This window comes from Salvia hispanica, chromosome 2 (assembly GCF_029641045.1).
Source record: "Salvia hispanica isolate PSC_SH4W2 chromosome 2, Shi_PSC_v1, whole genome shotgun sequence".
Classification (NCBI taxonomy): Eukaryota; Viridiplantae; Streptophyta; class Magnoliopsida; order Lamiales; family Lamiaceae; genus Salvia; species Salvia hispanica.
The window spans coordinates 48,007,416-48,025,923 of NC_142693.1; the positions used below are offsets into that span (position 1 = coordinate 48,007,416).

The 18,508-nt window shown below is 36.2% G+C and overlaps 3 protein-coding genes across 7 annotated transcripts; 2 read left to right on the forward strand and 1 right to left on the reverse strand.

The window, feature by feature from the left end:
• The first annotated feature begins 824 nt into the window (after positions 1–824).
• LOC125220039 (putative pentatricopeptide repeat-containing protein At3g28640) lies at positions 825–10,138 on the forward strand. 5 transcript variants are annotated; one of them, XM_048122186.2, is made up of 5 exons: positions 825–1,069; positions 4,765–5,117; positions 5,232–7,685; positions 8,692–8,749; positions 8,880–10,138. In XM_048122186.2, exon 3 carries the CDS (start codon positions 5,323–5,325, stop codon positions 6,943–6,945), a length of 1,623 nt encoding a protein of 540 aa, XP_047978143.1. In that variant the 5' UTR covers positions 825–1,069; positions 4,765–5,117; positions 5,232–5,322; the 3' UTR covers positions 6,946–7,685; positions 8,692–8,749; positions 8,880–10,138. The 5 variants fall into 5 exon arrangements, with proteins under 5 accessions (XP_047978143.1, XP_088920343.1, XP_088920344.1 ...); XM_089064217.1 differs by having other exon boundaries at positions 4,862–5,117; XM_089064218.1 differs by having other exon boundaries at positions 4,881–5,117.
• LOC148932569 (uncharacterized) lies at positions 2,812–4,764 on the forward strand. The gene is given in 4 exon segments (XM_089065161.1): positions 2,812–2,829; positions 4,387–4,467; positions 4,541–4,612; positions 4,615–4,764. Coding segments are annotated over 4 exon segments (321 nt in total).
• Positions 9,235–11,633, reverse strand: LOC125220107 (uncharacterized). Its single transcript, XM_048122246.2, has 5 exons — positions 10,694–11,633; positions 10,254–10,312; positions 9,990–10,118; positions 9,768–9,903; positions 9,235–9,688 (listed from the first exon to the last, which is right to left on the reverse strand). The coding sequence occupies exons 1-5, from the start codon at positions 11,378–11,380 to the stop codon at positions 9,473–9,475; spliced, it is 1,227 nt and encodes a 408-aa protein (XP_047978203.1). The 5' UTR covers positions 11,381–11,633; the 3' UTR covers positions 9,235–9,472.
• Positions 11,634–18,508: the final 6,875 nt, after the last annotated feature.

Sequence of the window (18,508 nt, forward strand, 5' to 3'; positions counted from 1 at the left end):
TGGACTGGCTCAGTAGATTGAACCTAGGTCCAACTATTACTATTATTTCTTCATATTTGACACATAATTCAATATTTAATTAATTATTTTTATAACATAAATAACTATAAAAAAACATTTAGTTTTGTAATACATGTATGGGGAGTACATTTTTATTAATATAATACTACATCCATTCCAAAAAAATAGAGTTATTTTATCATTGTGGGCAGTCCCCCAAAATTAGACAAAGTCTAAATATGGAAAGTTTTTCAACAAATAATAATCATATACATTGTATAATGTGGACCCCACAATCCACTAACAATCATTCCACTATATTTTCCCACCTCCTCTCTTACTTTTTCTCATCTCTATCTTACTTTTTCTCATCTCTATCTTACTTTACTTATTGCACATTAAAACCTGCGGTATTTACAAGTTTGTTAATTTTTTTGGAATGGAAAATTCATATTAACCATATAAAATATTCCATTTGTAAAATATGCTTTAAAGTTTTTTAAAATATATTTAATTTTTATTTTATTCATACAAAATTTTTAAAATATATTTAATTTTTATTTTACTCTATTAGGAGAGTAACTAGCATGTACTTATGTTTGATTTTAATGTATATCTTCAAATTATCATAATTAAATAATTTACAACTTATAAAAATTTAATTATTTTTCATTATTATGCATTGCAGCCTGATGGGCTAGTCGGAACCTGAATATTTAGGATTAGCGGTGAATATTTATAACTAGATAAAAACACAATGCGATCAAACCACAATCCAATTATTCCGCATTTGATTAATCTATAATCCGAATAGTGTTGGCCCAAAGTCCCAAACCTGGAGGATTGAACCGGTTAACCTCCATGATAAAATCACTCTCTCACTCCGATACAGGAAAAAAAAAGAGAGAAAAATTAGAGCAAAATTGAACATCCTTGACTTCAGGCGCCGCCGCCCCGCCGGTGTTCAGCCGCTTTACTCTATTCACTTGCATCCAACACCACACCTCAATTTTAGTGGCGTCTAGCTTGAAGAACCAATTTCTCATATTTGATTTCTTACAAAAAAATTGTAAGTTTTCTACCCCTTTTGTTTTTATGTCATCTTCTAAGCACATGAAATTGATAGGCAGATAAAAGAAATTTCTATATTTGTTTGGAGAGGGGAAGAACCGAACAATGGCCTTTTTATTCTTGTTCTTGATGTATTTTGTCATATTGGTTTGAATTAGCTATAGAATTAGTCCTTGGAGGAAGAGCACATTAACAAAGGTGTATAAAAACCAATTCTCAAATTGAAATAGGTGTGGCTGAAAATTGTAGGGGAATAAATAAAGATTATGCTTTAATTGTTTAATTGTTCTTGATTTCATACAATACTTTGAAAATCACCAACAATCAAGGAGAATTGGTAACCTCTACAAGGCTATAAGTTTGTAGTGCTAATGAACTCCCCTTTGTTACCCTGCATTTCTAGTAAAATGAATGAAAAGGACTGAGTACTGGCCTTGGTGGGTTTGTTCATATTGCTGGATTTGGGCATTTAATTAGTCTTTAACCTGTAAATTGTAGATGAATTGAAAAGAAAAGTTGAACTTTGGAGATGAATGAAGCTCCGTCTAAAACCTTGGGATCAAATAGAGAACTTAGTTTCATGTATTTAATTGAGCTTAAAATTGCAATTGATAGGTGTAATTATGATATGGGGCTGTAAAAAACCATGGAGAAGATGATTGTTGATCCAAATTTTTGAAGAGTGTGTGAATTAGGAAAAAAAGGGGGAATCTGCCTTGCTTGGTTTAAGATTAGATCCAAAATATACACAACTATATTGTCTTTCTGTTGAACATGAAGTGTGACTGTTGAGGGAATTACTCAATGACACAAATATGAAGTAACTTGTACTTAGTATTGTTCTTTCCCTACTGTACTGGTCAGATTCAGCCATCCCATTGTGTTGAAAATCCTATTATAAAATTTTCTTTAGATATTATCATGTCTTAGGAAGATCCCTTTAAAATTTCGACTTATATCATCAATGTTTGCTATTTTAAAAATTCCTGCAAAACAGTTGGCAGAAACTGTCACACAAACTGGCAGGCTGAAATGAAACTGCCATAACTCCCTCATCCCTTGGAGTTTTGGTGATTACTTTTTTTAAAAATTAAACTAGACACCAAGAGGTTTCTCGTGGTATAGGAATCGACCCCTAGGTTGCTTCGAGAAAAATGCAGTTTATTATTTAAATATAGTGTAATGCACGTTATCTATCTTGAAACGGGCTTGAAAGCTCTCTTCTTCTAGTGAATTTGGTCTACCCGGTAGAGTGAAAGCTGCAGTATAGATAGGAGCATGGAAAGAAGGATCGGTGGACAAAGTACTAGTGAATTTTAAAAGCTCTAAAAGTTAAAAGAAGAAATAAAGGTATCTTAGCTAAGTAAGAGTAATTTTGGAGAAACTTTTCTATTGTGTAGTTCTAATTTACACATATTTGTAAGGCATGACAAATACCTTAGACGTTTAAAGGATTTACTTATTGCAACACCCTTTTCATTGATAAATTGATATGGATTATGTGGGTGATATTATAAAGGTGAATAAACCACAAAAAGTAGTTGGGGAACGGAAAATGGTGTGTGATCGAAAGAAATAGTTATTCAAGGCTTTGACTGAAAATGATATTATAAATGGACCGTATGAGATTATGAATATCATGTTTGAGACATGAAGTTAAATATTGGTATGAATAGATGTATCATAATTAGTGTTATTAATGGCGGCATATGGCGGTTGGTCAAAAACCGCCATAGGGATATGGCGGCCAGCTCAGTGGTATTATGGCAGTCGATACGTAAATAAATAAATACAGGAAAATATAATACATAACATAAGATGCAAAATTTTAGAAATGTAATATTCCAAATAAAAAATAGTAGTTGAAACTAAAAGTAAAACAATGCTATGTTTAAAGTTAAGGTCTTCACTCAATGATAAAAACGCAAAGTAAAATGCAAAGTCTATAGTAAAGCGTCTTCACTCCTCATCCTCATTATCAAGCGCAACATAGTCATCCTCATCGCCTTCAAATCCTTCTTCTCTTCTGATTCTGATTCTTCTTCTTCAAGGATCCTTTCTACATCCACTCAACAATTTTTCTTTTCCTTTTCTTGATGTGGTTGTGGTCCTTGTGTGTTTCTTAGAACCTCGAACAAACTCGATAATGTGGAAGACTCTATTTTTTGGTCCTAGTATATGTTGTAGGCACTCCAATTCCCGAAGCCTCCGTCATAAGCAGTTCCAATCAAAGTGCTAAATCATTGTCGGCGCTAACAACTTCAGCATCATCTAATTCCCCATCCAACCACTCGTTACACTCATCACTCATCGATGTCGTTAAGTGAAATGTGATCAATTTTTATCTCTAATATCGTGCCTTTCACACAATATTTTGTTTTATTTAGAGTAAAAATATGATTTTGGTCCAAAATAGGTCCATAACAAATGAAAATATCGATGAATTAGTCCTTTTTTTTACGGTTCCGTAAAAAACTAACGGTCACCGCTAATTGCACAGTGGCATGACCGTTAGTTTTTTGACGGACCTGTCAAAAAAGGACCATTTCGACAAGAATTTCATTTGTTATGGATCTGTTTTTCAAAAAGTGATTGTTTTGGACCAAATTCATATTTTGGTCATATGTTGAGGACCAAATCATGCATTTCAAACCTATTTCTCTATTTTGAATGAATCTATTACCTTGTTAATTATAGAATTATATTAGAACTAAAAATTCGAAATATATTTAAAAAACAACTTAATCACTTACTTGCTCAAAAATACTCCGATTGCGCTCACACCCGAAAGCACTATATGTTAAACTCATGTTCTTAATAGCAAGTCTTTGCCAATTGGAGCGTCATGGTCATACTTCTTCCACCATTGAACTGCAAAACAGAACAATATAATAGTGGATATTTGATTATCAATTGTAGTAATCTATGTAGCAATATTTATACTTCAGTATTTATTTAAAGCATATATGCAAAATTAAATATTGGAATAAATAGTTTCTCACCTGGAGCTAATATATTTCTATGTCACACTGCAAATTCATGGCCGAATAAAGAAGATCACGACGAGGCACTTGATGAGATGGTACAAGTAGTGAAGGCATGTTTATTCACAAATTTATGGTGCATCATAGGAAAAAATTAGAACCAGTGAAAAACTATTTATTTTAGTTTTGTATATATGTTTTAAATTTTAATATGACACTGAAGTATAAATATTGGTACATAGATTACCACAACTGATAATCAACTATTCACTATTATATTATTTTGTTTTGCTTCTCAATGGTGGAAGAAGTATGTCCATGATGCTCCAAGTTGCAAAGACTTGCTATCAATATCTTGAGCTTAACATGTAGTGCTTCCGGGTTTGAGCGCAATTGGAGTGTTTTCGAGCAAGTAAGTAATTTAGTTACTTTTTAAATATTTCTTGAATTTTCAGTTCTAACATTAACAATATATAATGTGATAGATTCATTCAAAAAAGAGAAATAGATTTGAAAATAAGAAGATGCATGATTTGGTGTAGGTTAAATATAACCAAAAAAATTGTCTGAAAGACGCGATATTAAAGACAAAATTGATCCCATTTCATTCAACGACATTGATGAGTGTAACGAATGGTTGGTTGGAGAATTAAATGATGTTGAAGTTGTAAACACGACAATGATTTGGTTTTTGATGGTGGTACACTAGACCGGGAAACTGCTTATGAGGCTTAGGGTTCAGCAATTGGAGAGTCTACGACATATAGTAGGTCAAAAACATGAAAAGAGTTTTTCACATCATCTAGTTTTGTTCGAGGTTCTAAGAAAGACACAAGGACCGCAGCTGCTGCCACATCAAGAAAAGGAAAAGAAAAATTGCTGACTTTGGTTGTAGAAAGTATTCATGAAGAAGAATTAAAGCAAGAGCTTGAGCAAGAAGAAGAGGAAGAAGCATTTGAAGGCGATGAGGATGACTATGTTGCGCTTGAAATGTTGTTATGTATAGACTGCTTGACGTCCGACGCGTGTGGCCACCTCCATCAGCCACCCTTATCTATTCAAGTTAGTTTGTTGTTCTTCACCTGAAATTAGGGCTTGGATTTTTTTGTATTCTGTTTAGTGTTATTGAAATTAGAGCTCTATTGTTTACTGAATTAATTCTAAATCATTGATTAGATGAAGGAACAGAAGTGAAGACAATCAGGGAGAAATCTTTCAACGCGAAAGTCACAAAATTTCTAGAGCATCATCAATTACTGACTTTGGAATGCCATTCAAAAATCTTTTCCCAAATAATCAATTTGTTATCCTTAAGCAACTACCTGAATCATCCCTGCCGCTGCTAAGTCTTCAGAGAAGATTCAGTTGTTCGTCGCAATCTGATTTTTCCAACTGGGTTCAACACAACCAATTGTTTCAAAGGCACCCCAGGTTGCAACTTTTTGAGAAAGGATGGATGAAAACACTTCATCATCTCAAGCAATTTGTTGCTTACGTATTTGTAACGGGTCTTCACCGCAACCCCTTCATCATGAGTCGCATACTCTATTTGAACTTGGTTGAGTCAGAAGAATGTAACCTTATCGAAAATTCAGAGTTTGGAATTCAGATCTTCAGTAGGATCGAAAGACCCAATATTTTTTCATGGAATACACTAATTAGATTCTTCGCCGGGTTAGATCCCATGATTGCTCTGCATTATTACACGAAAATGGTTAGAGAGAGAATACTCCCCGACAGATATACATTCACATTCTTACTCCAGGCTGGTGGGTCTAGTTTGGATCTGTTTTTTGTGAAACAAGTTCATTGCCATGCTCTGAAATTTGGTTTCGATCACAATTTGTATGTTCAGAATTCCGTACTCAGTGCCTATGCAATTCGGGACTCGGCAATGGATGCACGGAGTGTGTTCGATGAAATGTCGAACAAAGATGTCGTTACATGGACGAGCTTGATATCAGGGCTCGTCGCGCATTCCAATTACTTGGAAGCACTTCTAGTTTTCAAAGATTTGATGGCCGATGACTGCCAACCACATCCAAATGTTGTCACCACCATCTCTGCAATGTCAGCTTGTGGTGGTCTAGGATATGCAAATCTTACTAAATGCTTCCACGCTTTATTAGAGAAGGCTGGATGGATCGAAACTGACGTTTCTATTTCTAATTCCCTGATTGACGCCTATGCAAAATGTGGAGATTTAAGTAACGCAACTAGAGTTTTCGACCAAATTCAGAATGTGAAGAAGGATTTGTATTCTTGGACAGCCGTTATCACAGCATACGGTATGCATGGCCAAGGACTAGACGCACTGTGTGTGTTCTCTCAAATGGATCCACTCCGCGGACTTGCACCCGATGCTGTGACCCTTGTCGCGATTCTTTCAGCATGTGCACACTCTGGCCTGCTCGACCAAGGTTTGTGCATTTTTGAGTTGATGTGGAGAAGGTACAAAATTAAGCCTGACCTTCGTCACTATGGATGCATTGTTGATCTCTTGGGAAGAGCTGGGATGATTAAACGAGCTTATAGTGTTGTTGAGAGCATGCCGATGGAGCCTAATCTGGCTGTATTGGGATCTTTACTGAGTAGTTGTAGGCTTCACAATGAGTTGCAGTTTGGTGAAGCTGTTTTAAGAAAGATTGAGCTTTTGAAAGAGAGAGGAGGAGCGTCAGTGCTCATATCTAATATGTATGCTAGTAAGAATGAGTGGGATAGAGTGGTTAGCGTAAGGAACAACATGAGAGAGAGAATGAAAGGAAAGATTCCTGGTAGAAGTTGGATTCAGGTTAAAGATGAAGTTCATGAGTTTGTAGCAAGAAATGATGTTGATCCACAGCTGCACATGGTACTTCGGAGTTTGGAAAAGCTCTCTACACTGTTGTAAGCGTTTTAGTAATGTCCTCAATTCGATTACAATTTTGTAAGGCAATAAAACATCTAGTTCAGACCAGCCATTTACCAGCAATTTAGTTGCCGTTGAAATATTTGTGTATAGTGAACCAAATAGTAGGCATTCTTTTCTGTTTTACTTTCAAGCTGATTGAATGTGTAATTATGTATACCAACTTAAAGAATGGGCTATTTGATAGCTGAATTCATGTTCAAAATTTTACATTCATTATCACAGGTGGAAATCCATTCCAGATTCACTACTTCAGTTGTAGTAATTAGTATAACTGCATAAGTATGAAGAAAGAAACCATTATTTTCTGTTGTAATTTTTGTTGAGTAGTCGATTTCAAACATGAGGAAAGAAGCCATCTTTGTTAAAGACCAAGCTCTTTTTTTTCCTTTCTTATTTCCCTTAAAATACTTGTCTGCTACCTTGAGTTATGACTATTGGGCAAGGCTGGAAAAGGTGCAATAAAAGGAACAGGCAATAGCATTACTTCATAACTCCGAATTCTGACAAAACAATAGATTGATGATTACTACTTCTTCTCTGTATATATGAATTGAAGTTAAGGGTACTCTGAGACCAAAAAATAGATTGATTACTATTCTAGTAAAAAAGGAACAGGCATTTTCAATTGGCCCCTGGCCTTTCTGCAGTTTATAATATGTTATCATAGCACAGTCGGCAACCGGAAGCTTCAGATTTCTTGTAGCTTGGGATGATCTAAGGTATAATATGTTATCATAGCTCTGAATCCTCAATTGATGAACAAATGCATATTTCTCCTGTAATCGTTGAACTTCTAGCAGGTGTATTTATGAATTCTGCATTCTTATATCTAATTTCTTCATGTACTTGTATTAGCTTTAAATTGTTGTATAAATTTGTGCGCTTGATGAAAAATTATTGAAATATATTTGCACTCGCAATTAGGGATTAATACATTCCTAAGGGATATGTATACATCCATTTAAAGGGGGATTTTTCCAACTATGTTACTAGCTGTCTGATATCTTCTCGCCGTTCACCTGCCTCATTCTTCACCGGACTAATTGTCTTAATTTTTGTACAAATATTTCATATTTGTACGTTTTTCACCTCTGTTTTCTGTTTTTTTTTTTCCTTTTTTTGAAATGTAGTTTTTAGTATCAGTGTGCAAGTGTCATTAATTTTGTGAATCACTTTTTTGAACATGCCTGCTTCACTCAGCCGCTTGCCATCGTTCGCACTCAATTTCATTGATTCACCAGAACGTAGTTTTCGTTGATCAACTGTTTAGGTGAGCTAGCTTATGCAGATCTGAACGAGTCTGAAAGGGTATTGGCAATTCCCCTGTCTCATCTCTATAAATTAAATGCTTCTGTATACAATTATTTCTTTGTCAGCCTTCTGTATACAATTATTTCTGCAGCATTTTCTTTGAGGTTAAATTATCGTTGGGCTTTCCATTCATAATCTTGCAGATATAAGATATCGAATATGTTAAGGAGTCTTTTCTTTAGAGATGACTCTAGCTTGTTGCTTTCCTTTTGCAATCTACATGTTTGATTCATTTTGAATAATTCCACTACTTGTTCATCATATTCCTGATTACTACCATCTCTTGGTATTAATAACCAGTTTGTTATGGCTCGAGTCGTTGCTACTGTTATCGATTTTCATTGAGAAATCTCTGTTGATTTGTAACGGTAATGTGCAAAACCATGAAAGCTGGGATGAAATATTTGTATGCAGAGTTAGGTAAAATGGGATATGCAGCAGGAGGTGGCAGTTGGCATTCAGCCCCATTGAGGTAAATCTTCCTTGGAAACACTCATTCATAGAGTCTCGGATTGAACATTTTCAGAGGACTGTCGTAGAAGATGACTCAAACAAGACTTAGTTGTGAGATGTGGACTCACTGTGTGAAGTTCATCCTGCAGACAAAGTTGGTGATGGCGATCTTAACGCGCTGGTAGTCTCTGTAGTTGAGCTTCATGTGCCAGTGGACGCGTATGGGCCACATGTGTGCAGGAGGGGGGTATTGTCCGTCTTTGGTACGATGAATCCCACCAGTTTTAAACGTGCCTGCACCGTGCATTCTTCATGCATATTGAATTAACACAAGGGGTTTGACAATTACGACGACACTTTTCTAGTTAAACAGGCGGACGGTTATCCACATTTAGGTATGATATATCTGTGTCCCAAAAGGATGTTAAAACTATAGTTAGTTTACCTTCCTCTTTCGATATATATAACACAAGAAAATAAATGTGAAGTGTTTTACAATTAGTATGCACACTTGCAAAACAATTAATATTGCTACAAGTTAGTTTAGAGAAAGAATGGTTATAAAAAATAGATACAAATTTGCAGAAACTGGTTAATTAGTAGATGAGCATTTTATGGATTCAGTGACATCTCTTTTCAGGAGCATCTTCCCGGATTCGTGTTTCTTGAAAAGCTTCCCAACTACTTCATCCCAGTTGGTCCTTGCGTCTTTACAAACTGGTTTTTCCTTTTCTGAAGAATCTTATGTGTTGTTGCAGGCTTCCAATTTTCCGTCTTGTGAAGTTCCCTCTTCACTGTTCCCATATGATTCTTCGTATGACGTTTCAGCATGAGGTATATTCAAACTTAAGGCTCTCTCCAACGCATCCTTGTGCTCCTTTTCTAATGTCAGCTTCCTGTTGAATTTCTGTACCTGTGGCGGAGTAGTTACGGTCTCTGTATTAAGCTCCTGCATATTCTGCATCACGAGAATAGAGCGCGTAGACATCATTAAAATTCGAAAGGAGAGTAAAAACGAGAAGGATGCAAATACCTACTTTTAAGGCCTTCTCTGCCTCTTTTTCTATCCAAACAATAGCATGATCAGATGTAGCATTGCACGACAAGACGATATGCTCGAATCTTCCATCTACGGGAATAGCTGTTCTAACTTCCGGAGGATATCTTCCACATCTATTATGGCGAACCGCAGAATTATTGTCAGATAAATCAATGTAATTGTGCTAAAACAAGTTTTGTCCGTCTCTATAGCAGTTTACCGGCAAAACTTTCTTTCTACGATATGATACATCCGACCAGGGGCATACAGTCGTCTTTGGTCTTTGAGTTTTCTGCCTTCGGGTATGAACGTATCCCTCAGGCACACGAGAAATAACAAGCAAGGCAAACTGTCCAAAGCATTACGGCCTGGTTTAAATGATGGTAAATTTCACTCTTTTTAAGAGGCAAAAACAGAATAATATTTCATAATGTCAAAGGATTCATATGGAGTCAGTAGTATTAGTTGGCCAGTACAAACTCACCAGAAAACAGATTTGAAAATGTCTTCTAATGGGGTTGGTGTTCTTGGCAAGAAATCATCCTGACAATGCCAAAATGAGAGCATCAATTAAAAAATTCAAATGTTTTTAGCATATGGGAGATGAGGGTGAAATTCTTCTTTGGGTGTAATATTGAAATTAGCTTCCCAAATAGGGAATTTTTTTTTTTTTTTTTTGAATTCCGGATTTGTGAGAGATGCATAACCATTATTCGTCACATGTTCTCTTCGCATCCACATTCCGATCCGCCTTTGAATCCGACGCCGTTTGGCTATCTAATTTTTCCTCGAGTGTTTCATTCTTAGCATAATGTGAATCCAATGTTAACATCTTTTAAAAACTTTGAAGTAATACAAAGATGATGTAGAAAAACTTGAACTTGCAAATGCTTAGCTACTAAGTAAAGTAGGTTTATAACAAACCTGCAACACCACCGAGTGTATGATATCGGCGTACTTAACGGCGAGGTTGAGCGACATGCAGCGCGCAGGCGCCACCGCGTAGCACCTCAGCAGGCTCCTAGGAACGCCGCCAAGCTGGTCGCCATGGTTGGCGACGATGACGGTCATCAGAGCCGCAACGCCCGACCCAAGAGAATGCCCTGCAAACACCATCTTGTACCCCTTCCCATTCTCCTCCCACAGCCTCCTCAGCGTCTCGGACTCTCGTTTCAGCACCCACAACGCAGACTTCAGCAGCCCGTTGTGCACATATCCGCCATCGAACATCTGCATCCCGAGCCGGTTGTCGAGCAGCACGCGGTAGTCACTCTGGCTCGCCAGGTTCAGGCCGCGGATGGCCAGGACTATCTCGTGGTTGTCGTGATCGGCGTAGATCAAGTATGGAGGCACATGGCCGCGGGTCTGCTCGTAGTGGGCCCGCTTCACGACCCAGTCCGGGTTGACCCAGTGGCCGTCGCCCGGGCATCGGGGACCGGGCTGGTAGACGGCGAGGATGGTGCGGCAGGCGCGGGGGATGGGGTCGAACTCGTCGGGTGTGGCGGGGGGCCACGTGGCGCTGTCGTCAGAGCCGATGTATGTGCAGCGCTTCCAGGCCCAGCGCATACAGCCCAGCACAACCACCCATTCGGCTCCGCAGGAAACAGACATTTCCTCGAACAGGTTGTGTGCAGCTGGGGATTTCACATGCTTTTGATTCCCAGTTTAGGGAATCAAGGAATATATGGGTTGTGCTTGCCTTGATATTTACAACTGCTTTATTTATTCTGTGGACAGAAGGAAGGAACAACCAAACAAAACAACTAACATTTAAATGTTCCAACTTCTAGTTGACTTGCTGCTATTAACATTGGGTAGGCTGTTAATGCTGATTATTACACACAATTTCATCTATAAAATGTAGTATAGGAGACTTTTCTATCTCCTAAATTACTCCATGCTACTGTTTGCAATTCAAAGTTGAAATATAATATATACTCCCTCTGTTTCTTAAAAATATGGACATTTGAAACGACACTGATTTTAATGCAAAATTTAATAAATTAAGAGAGTGAGAGGAAAAGAATTGGTAAAGTAAAAGAGAGAAAGAGAAAAAAATAATGAAATTAATATTAGTGGATTATGAGACCATTTTATTAGGGAGGTGTATAAGGGTATAAAGATTTCTAAAAATATGGACATTTGAAACGGCACTGATTTTAATGCACTGATTTTAATGCAAAATTTAATAAATTAAGAGAGTGAGAGGAAAAGAATTGGTAAAGTAAAAGAGAGAAAGAGAAAAAAATAATGAAATTAATATTAGTGGATTATGAGACCATTTTATTAGGGAGGTGTATAAGGGTATAAAGATTTCTAAAAATAGAAAATTTGAAAGTTGTTATTTTTAAGAAACAGATAAAAAAAAGAAAGAGTTGCTATTTTTAAGAAGGGGGGGTATATATCAAAAAATATACAAGTGGAAGTGACCAAAAATTGTGAAAAAGTTGAAGGCTAGTTTGGAATATCTACACAATCGTCACTGTTTTACTTTTTACTCTCTTAAGATCACGCCGCATTCCACACAATATTTTCACTAAATAACTTCAATAAATATACAAAGATTTACCAAGATTTAATTTCTTAAACATTTAAATTGTTGCAAATATTTAATTTAGATTAAAGTTTATTCGGTCCTAAATATTTGGCCATTTTACAAAACTAGTCCAAAACTGGTCCAAAACTCAATGGTCAATGCCAGTGAAGCTCCATTTTACTGATTAGATTAGATTTATTAGCCGACTAATTATAACTTCATTTTTTAGTTAATTATTTAAAAACGGAAATTCATTTATTTGAAAACAAAATACAAAAATAAATAAATGCAATACTCATCATTGGTGACGTCTCACACACTTCTGAGTCCTCAATACTCAATAGTCTCTTACATCTTTCACACTAGAGGTGCCCACGGTTTTCAGTTCCAGTTCCGAATCGGAATCCCGACTTTTTTCTTGAACCGGAACCGCCGGAATTTGAACCGCGGGCCGGTTCCGGTTCCAGATTTTAAGAACCGAACCGCCGGTTCCGAACCGCCGGTTAACTGGCGGTTTCACGGTTCCAGCGAGGCGTTTGAGGCATTCAGCTTCCGCAGCCGTGATTCAGCTTTTTTCAGACGGTTTTTTGACCAAAACCGGCGATTAACTGCGGAAAACCATGAAAACCGGCGATTAAGTTTATCTCAAGTCCTTTTCAATTTTTTCCTTTTTCCCCCCATTTCATGGTTTTTTGTATATGTATTGACAATTATATCACATTGTTGTATATGTATTGACAATTGTAATGTATTGTTGTCCGTTACAACTCAAATTCAATAAAATTGATATGATTTTCACCTTATGCATCTTATTTCAATTTAAATTATCCATTGTCTTGTTCCAATTTATTGTATAAATCTAAAATTCCAAATTACATAGCAAAAAAAAAAACACCAAGAAAACCGTCGGAACCGCCAAACCGAACTGGAACCGCGAGGAACCGTATGAAAACCGGCGGTTCGGAACCCAAACCGGAACCGCCGGTTTTCGAACCAAAACCGTAACCGTCAAATAGCCTCACGGTTCGGTTCCGGTTCCACATTTTCCGAAACCGGAAATGCCAGTTTACGAACCGTGGGCACCACACTCACACTCCTCACTTTTAAAAAACGACAAACGTTGGGTTCTCACGTGAAAAAACGATGAACTCTCGCAACGATTCATCTTGTCCATGAGCAGGGACTATTGGAAATTATTTATCATTATATATTCAAGAATACATAATTGAATATAAATAAAGTAAGATTTTCGAACAACATGTATTTCACGTAAAACCATAAACATAATAGGATCGAAATATACCTTGGCGATCCATAGCGAAAGCGATTGAGGAAGGAGGAGACGATTTCCTTGAACTCTTTTCGGCGTAGTGGCCCAACTCCAACTCCAAGGATTTGTTTCTCTCTTTCCTTCGTTTATGTGTTCGCCGTAATGTGATTTGATGGGACCACAGTTTATTTATAAGCAGAGAGGACAAACACTAATTGTAAAACCTTAAAGCCATTTCCATCAAAGTGGCTATTTAATTAGGACGTTTCTTTTTGACCAAGCAATACCAAAATCAAATTAAATAAATGATCATAATAATTTGATTTGATTTTGTTAGTCAATAACATAATTAATGTCAAATTCATGACAATCAAAAGCATATATATTCTTGACTAAATTAATGCTAATCATTATTATATATAAATATCTCAATTTTCTTAATAGCAATAGGAAACATATATATTAGTCAACAATTAATGACTAATTAGAAAACGTCTCATTTGAATCAATATATTCAATTGGTAGTTAATTAATTAGGGAAAAATGTGTGTTATACCAAGTTAATGTACTATATTAAAAATTCAATTCTATTTATAATTCTATCACATGTCACATATGTGAGATATAAAACTTACAGAGACTTGCTGAGACCCTATTACTGCTCCAACGGCGAGCTTCGCGACCTTCGTCTGTCGTACGACAGGCGAACAAAGTTCAAGCGCGACCATCAAATTCCTTTGATTAAATTAATATCAAGAAGGTAATCTTGCTTTTGTCATTTTCACCAACCACTTGAAAAATATATCTTGATCTTTCTTTGTGAAATTTTATCGAGGAAATGGAGGATATGAAACGGTGAATACAAACTTTAAGTTCTAAGGGATGAATGAGTATCTTATTCATATTACGTTTCGAGTCTACGTACTTTTGGCTTCAAGTTTATGTAAGTGTGTGTATTGTATACGTCGGTGTGCATTTAGTGAGTGTGTGAGTATAGTGTGCGAACAATTTTTTCAAATTCAATTTTATACTCCCTCTGTTCCATATTTAAGAATATGAGCAATTGAAATGACACAATAATTAATACATAGTTGTTAAAGTAAGAAAGAGAGCAGAATGGTAGTTAAAGTAGTGCTAGTGGATAGTAGGAACCACAATATTATTAGTGTTTAATGAGTTGTAATGGTGGGTCATAGTGGTATAAGTTGTAAATAAATTGATGTATATAAGTAATGAGTTGTAGTCAATTTTCCATAAATAGAAATACACATAATTTTATGGGCCAGACGAAAATGGAAAGTGCACATAAATGTATTAAGTACTTCATTTTACCAAATAAACAAATTAGAATTTCATTTCTTTCCAAATCAATTCCATAAAATTTTAATTTTAATTGCTTGTACTAAACGAACCGAAAATTTTGGATTGCAGATGACATTTAAATATACTACGTCCACCGCATAAAAAGTCTTTTTCCATTTTGCGTCGTCCCACAAAACTAGACATTTTCTATTTTTGGCATGTTTTTCTCCCGTAAGAGGTGAGTCTCATTATTCACTAACAATATTCCAATCACTAACAATTTTGTATCAAAACTTATGCAAAACTCATGTCACCTCTAAAGTCTCTATTTTTATGAGACAGAGGGAGCATAACAAAAATGTGATAGACAAAATGAATAACTCCTTTCCCTCCGTCACACCATTAGCGAGTCACTTTTCTTTTTGGGATGTCCCATCATAAGTGAGTCATTTCCATTTTAAGCAAAAATATTTCCATCGTACTTTATTTTTCACTTACTTTATTCTTTTCACTCCTCTACATTTTCCTCTCTCCACTTTAACTTTTTATATATTAATTCCTTAAATTTTGTGCCAAAAGAAGTGGCTCACTTATGGCGGGACCGACGAAGTACTAAACTGGTGTATAAGGTAAATGATTAGGGTGGAGTACATATCTGTAATTCGAATTACCAAACCGGAATATTAAATTTAGTTCAGATTTTTTGGATCAGATTTCTTTTTTCCCGAAATTCTATGTTTTGGAGTTCTAGGAATCATAGATAAAAGTCTTGCCATAATAACAATTGAGATCGTTATCCTCAAACATACTTTTACATGAGGCAGCATCATCTGAGCTCTGCATCTGAAAAAACAAAAGAAAATTAGAGGCGTGGCTATTAGCTAAGTGTGTGCCTTCTCATAACATCTAATTAGCAACTTCTATGAATTCCTTATATGCAACAAACTGTCAAGTTTGAAACAAGATCAAGAACGCTTCACAACAACCTTAAGAAATTCATATCCATACATCTCACATTGCTCCTTTCGTATTTTTTCTGCCGAGTACAAAAGAGATAGGTTATGATCATCGATCTCAATCAATTCAAGTCTTGAAAACACTCTAATATCATATGGAATCTCAACCAAGTTCGGAAAACGATGAAGTGTTAGGCATCGGAGGCTCGGAAAGTGGCTGATATCAGTTGTCCAACACTTCAAATTTGATCCATCAATAAGCAGATGTATCAAATTACGAAATTCCTCATCAATGGTTTCCCATTGTTCCCCAAAGCAAGCATAGTTCTTCAGTTTCAACACTTGAAGATTTGGCAACGAACCAACAATCGTCATATAATTCCAAGAAATCCACCGGCCATTCAGTTCTAACTTCATTAGCGATGGAGGAAAAACAATATTGTCAAGATGTGGCACAAATGAACTATGCACCTCGAGTCTCAACTTCTCAAGTCGAAGCAAATGTATAAGATTGCCAAGACCAAGATAATATCCTGCACTAAGTTTCTCTTCAGAGTAACATATTCCCAACTTTATTATGTTTGGGGTCATTTTCACCGTCCTTTCACTATATACAAAGTTTGTTGCCATGGAAAGTGTTTGTAAGTTTTCTTGAGGAAGAGTTGCTCCTTCTTCAGGAAGGGGTAGACGACAAAATGAGAAGGCAATAAGATGTCTCAACTGCCTCAGGCTCCAAATCTCCGCTGGCAAACGAACATCAAATCGATAAATAATTAAAGTCTGCAAATTCCGAATCTTTGCTATAGCTGGAGGGACAATACTATCAGGAATGTTGGAAGCAAGGTAAGTGAGATAAATCAATTCAAACACCCGAACTAGCTCCCAATATGAATGATCGTTTCTACGTAAAACATGAAATACCCTTAGTGAACTAAAGTTCTCTACATGGCCTTTGGGCCGGTAACTTCTCTGTGGAATGCATATAATAGATGTGGTATATGAGCTATGTGTAGAGTCTTTAAGATGTAGATCATAACAAGCAACACTGATGCGCGGATGGTTTTTGAGGACTTGTGGAAGAAAATGCCTCCTCAAGTTAGGATTAGAGAAGTAGTCCATGACGGAAAGAAGGAACTTCTCTTTCTCAGCCTATCTCACACAAAAGTCCCGCACCATACTATGCAGCCTGCAACTTTTGGTTTTGCCATCAATTTTTTGGCTAATGGGTAAAACCAGACTTTGCTTGATTAAACCCTCCAAGTACTCCTCTGCCACCACTTCTATGCTTATATATGTATTTCGTTGTTCGACAAAGCCTCAGCTTAGGGATGGTTCGGTACGGTATACCGTACTTTGAGTGTCATGCCGTATACCGTACCGAAAGTTCGGTATGACAAAACACCATACCGATACCGTACCGTAGTTTCCGGTATACCGGAAATTCGGTATGATAGTTTTTGATACCGTTACCATATCGTTTTTTCGGTATACCGTACCGCATTTCGGTATACCATACTTTTGTGGTACACCAAACTGCGATACGGCATACCGTTATACCGTGTTTTGCGGTATGGCATACCGTTATACCGTTATACCGTTATATCGTATTATAATCAAAATATTCAAAAAAAAAAATCTAGTGTTTAAATACTTTAAAAAGTCTAAAATAACAAAACCAATCACAATCATATCTTCTTCTTACATTCATTCTAACATTCAAATTAATAAAACTTCAACAACCAAATCAAAAACAAATTATAAAATCATGAGCACATTATCTTCATTTCTTGCAACCTCGTTGGTGAATTTGACAAAAGACATTACTTGTAGTTAGGACTAAAAATGAAGGATCCAACCTGCTAAGAACAAGAAACATAGATTAATTATATCACATAAACACAATACTGAAAAGAACTCATTAACAAGTATGAAATAGAGCGTATCTTCAGTAATTTTGTCACATAAACAAAATACTGAAAAGAACTCATTAACAAGTATAAATGGTGAAGATGAAATGGTGTGTATCTTCAATTATCATGTCATACAAACAAAATACCGAAAAGAACTCAATTAACAAGTATGAAATGGTGTGTATCTTCAATCATTAACCAATAGTGCAACACCTTGAATTTCTTACTGCTATGACAATTATATATTTTAGAGTAAAGGCCAAAATTGGTCTTGAACATATGGCTATTTTACGTTTTCGGTCCTAAACATTATCTTTTGGATTTTGTGGTCCTGAACATATGGAAATTTGATCATTTTGGTCCTCCGTCAATATTTCCGTTAAAAACTAACGGTCAAAGGGTTTAATTCCGATTTTGACCAAATTAAACTTTTAATTCTGATTTTTTACTCCCTAATTAATTTCCTTATTATTTTTACACTTCAATTTCATCTTCTTCCTTTCTCTCATCTTTCTTCTTCTTCCTTCCTCTTCCTCTCAGACCCTAGTCTCCCCCACTATCTTCTCCCCAACATCTTTCAACACCGTCGAAGACCAAGACACCGAAATGGAAGAAACATTGAATTTCACCCACAAATCAGAAAACTCCAAGATTTTCATGTTACTTGCATTTTAGCTTCAGCCGGAGCTCAAACCGTTCCCAAAAAAATCGGCAATGGCTACCACTTAGTCTCCATCCAGGAGTCCTCCAATGGTGGCCTCGTCG